Source organism: Gastrolobium bilobum, unplaced genomic scaffold (genome assembly GCF_033153095.1).
Source record: "Gastrolobium bilobum isolate Gb01-03AN ecotype WA unplaced genomic scaffold, APGP_CSIRO_Gbil_v1 utg4377, whole genome shotgun sequence".
Taxonomy (NCBI): Eukaryota; Viridiplantae; Streptophyta; class Magnoliopsida; order Fabales; family Fabaceae; genus Gastrolobium; species Gastrolobium bilobum.
Genome location: NW_026895684.1, coordinates 208030 through 218380, shown reverse-complemented (window position 1 = coordinate 218380; position 10351 = coordinate 208030). Strand labels below are relative to the sequence as shown.

Below are 10351 nucleotides of genomic sequence, written 5' to 3'. Positions count from 1 at the left end.
ATCATTTAAGCTTCATCGATCTATAAGACAGTTTTGTCAACCTCTTATACAGATATATAATTTCAGTATATGGTTGCCTCCTTAATTATTAAAACTTAGAGCTATCTAGTTTTAATTATTTTTTATATCCAAGGACCAAGATTAGGTTCTCTATATATAAGAGTACTCGAATTGAGTGTCTAGCCAAGAGTACCTGTGTGAACCTTAATTTATTTCATTATCTGCCATGAGTAGTACTGTGATGGATGATTATGAGCAATTTAACAACACATTTAGCCCTCCCTACGTGAATGAAGTCCATGAGTGTAACTTAGAAAATGAATTTCCATTCCAGGAAGAAGATCTCTTATCTCCAAATACCATCATGGATGAAATTTTTGATCAAGAGTCAGTTGAAGAATTGCTGCAGCAACATACAGAGAACCAGGACATTGATTTCATGATTAATCATGATGAGACAATGGGTCTAGGCTCTGAATTATGTCATGGAGTGACCCCGAAAGCACATGAAAGCGTGCATGTTTCAATGGAAGGCGATTCATATTTGAAGGGAATTCAAGCAGAGCTAATGGAAGAGACAAGTTTAGATGATCTGTTGCTGACAGGAGCTGAAGCTGTTGAAGCACAGAACTGGGATCTTGCTTCTGACATAATTGAGAAACTTAACAATTCCTTATCTTTAGAAAATGGGGATAGTTTATTAAACAGGTTGGCTCTTTTCTTTACTCAGGGTTTGTATTATAAAACTATAAATGCTCCTGAGTTGCAGCTTGATCCTGTTTCTACACAGACAAACACTTTCTGTGTGTTTCAGATACTACAAGAACTCTCTCCCTATGTAAAATTTGCTCATTTCACAGCCAACCAAGCAATCTTTGAAGCCACAGAAGGTGCTGAGGATGTTCATGTCATTGATTTTGACATCATGGAGGGGATTCAATGGCCACCGTTGATGGTTGACCTTGCAATGAGAAAGGGTACTTCCCTTAGAGTAACAGCCATCACAGTGAACCAACAAAGTGCAGCTTCTGTTCAACAAACAGGAAGAAGGCTTAAAGAGTTCGCGGATTCTATCAATTTTCCATTCATATTCGATCAGATAATGATGGTGGGGGAAGAAGATTTTCAAAGAATTGAACTTGGTCATCATGCACTTATAATCAACTGTATGATACACCAGTGGATGCCAAACAGGAGTTTCTCATTGGTAAAAACTTTTCTTGATGGTGCAAGCAAATTATCACCTAGGCTTGTTGTTTTAGTGGAAGAAGAACTTTTTAACTTTTCTAAACTCAAATCCATGTCCTTCGTGGATTTCTTCTGTGAGGCTTTGTATCACTACACTGCACTTTCTGATTCAATTGCCAGTAGTTTGTGGGGTAGTCACAAGATGGAGTTAACCCTGATAGAAAAAGAGATTCTGGGGCTCAGGATTATAGACAGTGTAAGGCAGTTTCCTTGTGAAAGAGAGGAGAGAATGTTGTGGGAAGAAGGATTCTATTCCTTGAAGGGGTTTAAACGTGTTCCTATGAGTACATATAATATTTCACAAGCCAAGTACTTGGTGAGCCTGTTTGGTGGAGGGTATTGGGTGCAATTTGACAAGTGTAGATTGGCTTTGTGTTGGAAGTCAAGGCCTTTGACTGCTGCTTCAATCTGGGTACCAACAGCTTCTCTCAGTTACAAGGTCAAATAGATCATTGGATCTTTTGCTTCTTCTTTTTTTAATGTCAAGCTTCTTTTTCATTTTTCATTTTTTTTTTAATTATTGAGTTGATGATATAGGTGATTGATATGGGTTAAGTGGAGTTTTGGGAGTACAGGACATTTAAATGTATTTGTACAGATTTATTAGTCAAGCTTTGTGAATTATTATTGTTGCATGCTCTTCCTCTAGCTCACTACCAGCATCATACAATAGGACATTAATTTGAAATGAAAAGAGAATATGAATTATACAATAGGACATTAAGCAAATACAATATGAATTATATGAATTATACAATAAGACATTAATTTGAAATGAAAAGAGAATCACTCAAGACCTGGTTTAAGCAAATGTTTTTTGTTTTAGTTAATAATTACAAAAATGATATCATATATTTATTTCATTTTTTATTTTTAAAGTAAAACAAGGTAGTATTTTGATAATTATTAGTAAAAATAAAAACAGAAAATATACCATTAAATTATTACTCCGCTAGTTGCATCTATTCTAATTGACAAATTAGGGTGCAGCATATCAATATCACTTATAATTTTAACTATATTTATAGAATATTAGTTTTGTTAAGGTTTTGGGTTGAAGTGGTTCTTTACATGGTATCAGAGCCTCGTGTCCCAGGTTCGATCCTCACCGCTCCCCACTTTCTTTCAAGTGGAATTTCTTTCTTTGCACAGGTAGGTGGGCCTGTGCATTGTCCATCCTTCAAGTCCAGTGGGCTTTCATATATATGAGGGGGCGTGTTGAGATATATAAAACTATTAATATAGCCTCACCCAACAACTTAATTTTTTGGGTTGAATTGGTTTTTTACAAGTTTAATATGCTAATAAAAATTAAATTAATTAATGTGGTTAGAAATTAATTTTATAATTAAGATTAATCATTTTTTAGTTGAGCTAACTATTTTTATCGGTATTAATAATCTGCATAGATTAAACAGTTAAACTATAGTCAAATTTAGTTAATTATATACCGTAGCTAAAAGCTATATTATAAATTATATGTTATTGTTACCCTCGACATATATAAATAACCTTGTTCTTCCCTTCTTCGGCAAGGCTGTTCCGCGCAATTCGATCACTATCCAGTTCTGCAGGAAGTAAATGCATGATTAAATATAAAATATTGCATGTGTGGTTTTAAAACTTTTACATAATATGATAATAATGAGATGGTTCTAGGTAGTGGTATGGTGTATTGTTAATTTGCTATTGCACCCAAAAGCGGGTGATACGATTAGCGAAAGAAAAAATTTAAAGATATATCCAATTTCTATTGTTAAATTTTTTTATTCTTTTAAATTCGAAATCCGCATTATTTGTCTTCTACTTAGTGCCTGTTTATAAGGTTTTTTTTTAGCTTCTCTTTTTCTTATAAACACAAATTAGGTCAAACATATTTTTATAAAAATTCTTATTATAAAAAGAATTTTTTTACAATGAAAAAAAAAGTTAAAAATTTTCGAGAGGAATTTTTAAAAAAAAAAAATATATCAGTTTTTTTGACTCCTCATTTATTTTACAGGTTTATCCTTATTCTAAATTTGTATTCATAAATTTTATCATTTACCTTAAATTTTATCATCCCTTCTTCAAAACTATTATAACAAACTTATATAAACACCAAACAACTTTTATCTTTATTTTTAATTTAATTTTTTTTAACTTTTTAACTTGAAAAGAAAGAGGTGTCCAAGATGCTCTTAGAAAATCTACATTATTTGAAGGACTGATTTGTTCTAGCATGATTCATAAGATAGCCTCAAGATTTTAACAACTTGATTACTAAACATAAACTTCTCCCGTAGAGGCTGCTCTCTCTGTTGCAGAAAAAATTCATATACTCTAGCGTATGTTAGGATCGCATGGAGAATATCAATTAAACTTTTCAAAAGGTTTGTAATAGACTTCCTCCTTCCCTATTTTTTTTTTCCCTTCCCTCCTTCTCGAAGACTACATATATATTTATTTAGACTCGTAAACATATATATTTATTGTAGATTCGATAAGTGTATTGACAGTGCAAGTAATAAAATGATGATGAAGAATATTATTTTCACGAGAATTAGTATTTCAGTCACTAATTCGCTTAAATTGATTGAATCTAAATAATAATATTGGATATGAAAATAATGATTAAAAAAAAGAATAGATTAATTTATAACAAGGACGAAATCAAAAATATAAATAAAAATGCAAAAACTAAACAAAAAATTATCAAGAATGAATGCTTACGGTTTTGATGTCCCCCATTTTTTACTTATATAACCTATTTTAAATTCAATCAATTCCCCTTTAAATATCATCAATAGTTAAACAAAATTAATTCAAACCAAATTTCTTGGTATCATAACCCTTTATTCCTTTCAAGAAATCTAACGTCTTGGCATCTCTTAAAATGTTTTAAGCATTACAAACAAAATTTATTAAAATTACATATTTTCATATGTCTATTCCTATAATCATAGAAAAAATGGTGAGTTTATCGAATCTAGTTCTCATTGTCATACATAAATATTAATCTAGTTCTTATAAAACTCATGGAAGTATTACGCATAGAACAACTAACTCAATCTTGAAAAGAAATATTGTATTCAAAAGATAAATATAATTACATCAAGATTCAACTGAGGTCCATCAAATCCTAATACAAGAAAATTAGAAAGTTGTAAAAGAAAAAAGAGAAGTGGAAAATTAAAGAAAAACTCCATTAGAATTGTTGAGGGAGAAGATTGATATCAATATTTTCACACGTTGCTTGCACTTTAGGACATGTTTGGAGCACCTGATAAATAAGATAGGATATGATAATTTATCATATCCTACTTTTATCTCTTGTTTGGTAGGTCAATAGGATATGATTAACTTATTTTATTGCCTCATTTTATTCCATCCAATACATTATTTCTTATCCTATGGGGGAGCTGGGTTAGGATTCAACAGGATAGGATATCAATATATCATCACGCTACCTAATATATTTGTATTTATTGCATTATATTTTGTTTTTTGTTTCTCCTTTCTCCTTCTACATAATCTTATCAGATTGCTAATCATATGCTCATCAAACACAGGACATAATATAAGCTTATCAGCCCCATATCATATCCTACATTTATCCTATCTTGTCCACCAAACGAGCCCTTAACCTATTTAATGTATAGATGAGTTATACTCTTTCCAAGAACTCTAGCTGTTATTGAGATATTCAAGTGTGATGAGTCACATATTGATTGATAATGAACTAAGTGAAGCCTTAAGATTTTGAATTAAGATGTAGCTTGATATGAAAGTATTATCTTAATCCATTGGTAATATGGTCTCCCGCCATGACCTTCATGGACCCGTGTGACAGTTATGGGCTTATGGCTTCCTTAGTGAAAAGATTCGTAAAAAGTCATAAAAGTTATATTTATAAAAACGTGAGCATCGAGACACTTGTTGCTGAGCACCCGCCACCCAGACACTTGTAACTAGGATTGCAACATTGGGCATTTTTTGGGCACCTAGGCGCTAGGTTTCCCGAATGTAATCCTGTTTTGGGCACCTAAGTGCTGTGTTGTGGGAGCCTACGCACCAACCAATTCGAAAGCAATTCTATTTTTTGCATTCAAGCTCTCAGGAGCTGGCTTGTGAGCGCTCTTGAAGTTTATAGCTCCATCTTTTTTCAATTATCTGAAACACTAAAAATTATTCAAATTAGCTTACTTGAAGATATAAAGATATAAGTTATTGACAATTCATCTCATGACTTAAATATTAATAATTTAAGTCATTAAATCCATGTTTTTGTCCGTAATCTTAAGAGTTTTAAGGTTCCATTTTACATTAAAAACATCATGAATTTAAGGTTTATCAACATTTCTGTGAAATTTTGCAACGTCAGATATCCTAGGAAGCAATCCATTATAAAATCTTGAAAACAAGAAACAAAATAACATTTTCCTAATTATAAGTGAAAGATCAACACTTTATTAACTTTTAAAAAAGACAATTATTTCAACATGCGAAACCCAAGTCGAGTCAAACATCATAATTGACTCACAAGCTGTTACCCAGAAGCAATATGCAAAACCAGATCCGATATTGAATGACAACTGTTATTTTGCTGGCTAAGAATTAAAATATGATAATTTACTGATTAGAGCTCGTGTGTCAACTTTCCTACGAAAAAAACAGTTCATGATTTTGAATTGAATTAGTATAGTTCAAGTTATTGACTAAATATAAATAACCTTGCTTTCAACGCAAATTGGTACCAAAATGTATGCAAATTAGAAACTGAAAATTTCCAGAGCAAAAACTTCAAGTGTTAGCCGTGTACAATAAGAGAGTTAGAGAGACGAAGTTTGATTGCCTGACTTTTGTAGCCAAACTATGGCCCAAACATTTACCACTGACAGGACCCAAAAATGACAAGCTTTTGTATGGTTTCAAGTTTTCTAAACATACAAGCAATATAATGGGCCTTTACGGTTTGTGTATCAACCTAAGAAGCCCAAGAAAAAGGTCCAAGTCCGTCAGAATAATGCAGAGGCAACGGCTGTCAAATGTCAACAGTGAGAAGAGAGAAAATGGGAAGGAGAAAAAGGGAGTTTGCTATGCGTGAGGACAGATGGCATACGCATGAATTAAGTAAAATTGGGAATGCACTTATGGTAACTTGGGAAACCTCGTTCTAATTTTTCTGCAGAATTTTGTCTGCATTATATGGTAGTATCGTTGTAGCAGGAACTTCGCCTATTTTGCTGCAATTGAGTCCAAGATATTGTAAGGAGCTAGTCTCCAATTTGTCTCGTCTTAATAGAGTTTATTTTCCAATCCCATCAATTTGGTATAAGAGATTCTGACCTTTAGGAGCCCCGAATGGTTTGCTCATGAATGAAGAAGACAAAGGTAGAAGAGATGGAATAGAGGCTTGGTGAAATTGAACAACGTTCAAAAGGCTTCGACGGATGCTTAGAAAGGGTGGATAACTCCCTCCTTGTCATGAGTTCCGTTCTTCACCATGTGAGGGACATTAAGGGAAATCCGTACTTACAAGGAAGTGGCAGAATGATTTTTATTTTTTTTTGGCAAGGGAATGAGGAATGATGTGAGGCAATTTATCCAAGTTTGCATTATCTGGTAGTATCGTTGTAGTAGTAACTTCATCTATTTTGTTGTAATTGAGTCTGAGTTGTTGTAAGGAGCTGGTCTCAATTTGCCTCGTTTTAATAGAGTTTATTTTCTGATACCATCACAATACATCCTTGAAGCACCCGCATACCACCTAGGCCCTAGCACTCAGTTTAGTAACACAGCACACCGAGAGTTTACAAATTACTGCAAGATGAATACACTATAACAGCCCTAAGGAACCAAAAGTTTATCATATTAACCAATTGTCGGCTCAACTCAGCATACAAATTACTGCAAGATGAATACATTATAACAGCCCTAATGAACCAAAATTTTATCATGTTAACCAATTGTCTGCTGAACTCAGCATGCTGCCACCACTACAATAACAACCCAAAGCGAGACAAATTAAGATGAGATGGTGTTTATTCCCCTATGCCCTAAAGTACAATTCAGTGTAAGCGACATGACAAGAAAAGCTCCAAAAGAATAATGCAACCAACAGTCCAACACACGCTAAGCAATCAGGGACTAGGTAAAAGCTTTTGAAACTTTTAATAATGGAAAAAGACGAAAAATTTCAATAGCCAAATACACTGACCAAGTTTCACAGAACTGAGGTTGACAATTGCCTATTAACTATATATTACAACCAGAACCTCAAATCCAATTGTACCAGCATGCAACTGTTTCCTAGATCATTTGAAAATAAAATATATGATAATCATAAACCTATTTCTTTCCAGACTCGATTCAATAATCCACAGTATAACAACCAAGCCATTCGAACCCTTCCCGTTAAAGACCAGGTAACAATTCCCGTTGAGATATATACTAATTGTAATTGCAATTAGTGGTGACGCGCTTGACAGAAATTTAATGAGGGATAAAACGTCAATCCCCCACTTATAGATTAGTAATGTTAAAAAGGGTATTATAGCTACTAACCAGCTGATATAGCATGACATGCCCATGCTTTCAAGTTTCATCTAGCCCAAGCAAACAAACAGAACTTACTAAGGAATTAGCCATGTTAGAAATTGCAGGCAACTTACACAAAAGGAATTGAAAGGCCCATTACATACATTTTCACAAACCAATAGAGATGTATTTCACAAAATACAACTGGAAACAAATCATAAAATATGATTTTGAAATAAAGGCTCTCTATAAAAAAAACGCTCGAAACCCAAGAGTATAAAACACTAAAATCCCCAAAATAGTAGCAGAGTCAAATCAAAGTTTCACAAACTAAACTAAGGAAATGGTTGGCAGCAACAAAATGGCAACCGAAATGTAAACCCGTTGGGAATAAAGGTACAAAGGGAAAGAATTCAGAGAATGGGTACAACTTTACCAAGGTGAACATACGGTACAGAAGAGTCCCAAGATTAAAGTTGAAATATTAAATTTATATAGTTATTATACTTACCCTAGTTTCCACTGTTGTCCTCATCTCATCACCCAAATATGCTAATTGATTCATGTCTCCCAGCTAATGGATGCGGGTACCAGGGCTTTAAAGCACACAACATGTCAACAACCAAATCCTGTTTTATATGTTTCACAATCACAACAATGGCATTGTGTGACTCGTTATTAGAAAATCAGAATACACGGTGTTGATCGTTACACAAACACATTTTGGGTAGAGAGAGCTACCTAATCCTAGAAGAACGAGGAAAGAATGGCTCATCAAAACAAATTATCAACATAAATCATTAACTCAAATAAGTATAAACAAAAATCTGCATAAATTACAAGTCTACCAATCCATTCAAGGATTTACCTCACAGACACAGCATTTGGCACTCCCGCATATTTGAATTCAACCAAATCCCAAGCTATCAAATCTTGGGAATTTTCAATCTTCAATCTACTCATGGGATGAAGCTTTTGCACTCCGAAACCCCTTCTTCAATTCAGCAACTCTTTTGATGCAAGCGGCCTTGGATTTCGCAGGAACAGCAGCCGCAACCTTCTCCCATCTCATAGGAGCATCCTTCGGAAACGCTTTTAAAGCATTCAACAGAGCAATATCCTCCCCCGAACTCCAATCAATTTCAACTTTCTCAACCGTCGCACCCAAATCTTCACCCCCATTCTCAGCCTCAGCCCTCTTATCCAACGCCTTCCTCTTCTTCAAAAACAAAGCATACGAGTCCGAATCATCAACTCTCTTCTCCCCCGATTCCTTCGCCTTCTTGATCACGCTCTCCGCCCTGTGCCGCCCTCCGAACGCCGCCGCAATCGCCTCCCACCGTCCAGGTTTCCCCACGGGATGCTTCACCATCTGCTTCTTCAGAACCTCAACGTCCTCTTCATTCCACTCCTGCTCCTCCTCCTCCTCCTCCTCCTCTACCACCGCCGCAGCACCGTTCCCATCTCCTCTTCTCTTCTCAGACGCGCCGCCGTTCACGACCGCCGCCGCCACCACCGGGCCAACGGCGACTTCATCGGATCTGCGCGTCTTGGATCGCCGCTGCGGTTTCTTGGCATCGTCGTCGGTTGCGGTTTCTTGATCGGGGAAGTTGACGACGGGGCCACGGCCGACGCGGATGTCGCCGGCGGTGAGGGAGAGAGGTGCGAAGGGACCGATGAGGAGAGAGAGGGAGAGCCAGACGAGGAGAGATTGGAAGGGTTCGGACTGGAAGAAGAAGAGAGCGAGAGCTAAGAGAAGGGAAGAGAGAGAAACGGTGACGAAGATGAATGACTTGGTGGGTTTGTGGTGATGCAATGGCTCTGATTCTGTGGGTGCTCCTGATTGAAACATGAACCTTGGCCTCGCGTCTTCGTCTAAGAACTCCATTCTCACTGTCACACTTTTGATTACAAGCCAATAATAACCTTTGCCTTAAATAAACCTATCGACTTCACAAAGGATTTTTTTTTTTTTTTTCTCGTCCTTTTTGATCTTGGCAAAAATACAGTCTCAACTATTATTCTTTGTAAAAAAAATATTCATATTAATTTTCTTTTAGATATTAAATTAGATCTTCGTTGTTAAATTTATAAGTAATTACATTTTCAAAAAACTGAAATCACGACTAAAAATTGATTTTTTTTCATAAGAGACGAAAGTGAATCATGTTTTTTTATTAGGGAACAAAAATAGCTTTACTCGTCTTTAAAAATGGATGCACCTAAAAGAACGTCGTTTCCTCTTGTTCTTCCTACATAGGTTTACATGTTTTATTATTAGTTTTTTTTTTTGGTAATAAAAAGAGCAAAGCCCAAGCAAAAAATATATATATATATATATATATGTTATAGATTCGTATAAGGGGCTCATTGAATGGCAGGTTCAATAATGGGCAGTCCAAGATTTGAATCAATTATAATTATGGATAATATCTATCAAGGATACTAATCTTAATACGACAGCATAGCGAACAGGCTTGGGCCCTTATCAGAGGCACCAAAGGCCCATGTCATACTTCTCATAGGTAACTTCTATAAATACAAGGTAAATCCTAAAGGTATGTTACGCTCTCTCTCTTACTGT

The 10351-nt window shown here is 35.2% G+C and overlaps 2 protein-coding genes across 3 annotated transcripts; one reads left to right on the top strand and one right to left on the bottom strand.

The window, feature by feature from the left end:
• Positions 1–226: 226 nt before the first annotated feature.
• On the top strand, positions 227–1696 carry LOC133289844 (protein NODULATION SIGNALING PATHWAY 2-like). The gene has a single exon (XM_061487851.1). It carries the CDS (start codon positions 227–229, stop codon positions 1694–1696), a length of 1470 nt encoding a protein of 489 aa, XP_061343835.1.
• Positions 1697–5264: 3568 nt separating this feature from the next.
• Positions 5265–9721, bottom strand: LOC133290951 (transcription factor MAMYB). Of its 2 annotated transcripts, none has more exons than XM_061489115.1 (2): positions 8636–9721; positions 5265–5400 (listed from the first exon to the last, which is right to left on the bottom strand). In XM_061489115.1, the coding sequence occupies exon 1, from the start codon at positions 9653–9655 to the stop codon at positions 8723–8725; it is 933 nt and encodes a 310-aa protein (XP_061345099.1). In that variant the 5' UTR covers positions 9656–9721; the 3' UTR covers positions 5265–5400; positions 8636–8722. The 2 variants fall into 2 exon arrangements, with proteins under 2 accessions (XP_061345099.1, XP_061345103.1); XM_061489119.1 differs by lacking the exon at positions 5265–5400 and adding an exon at positions 8377–8396.
• Positions 9722–10351: the final 630 nt, after the last annotated feature.

Coding starts and splice junctions, on each gene's coding strand:
- LOC133289844 (XM_061487851.1), top strand. CDS start 227: ATGAGTAGTACTGTGATGGATGATTATGAGCAATTTAACAACACATTT.
- LOC133290951 (XM_061489115.1), bottom strand. CDS start 9,655: ATGGAGTTCTTAGACGAAGACGCGAGGCCAAGGTTCATGTTTCAATCA.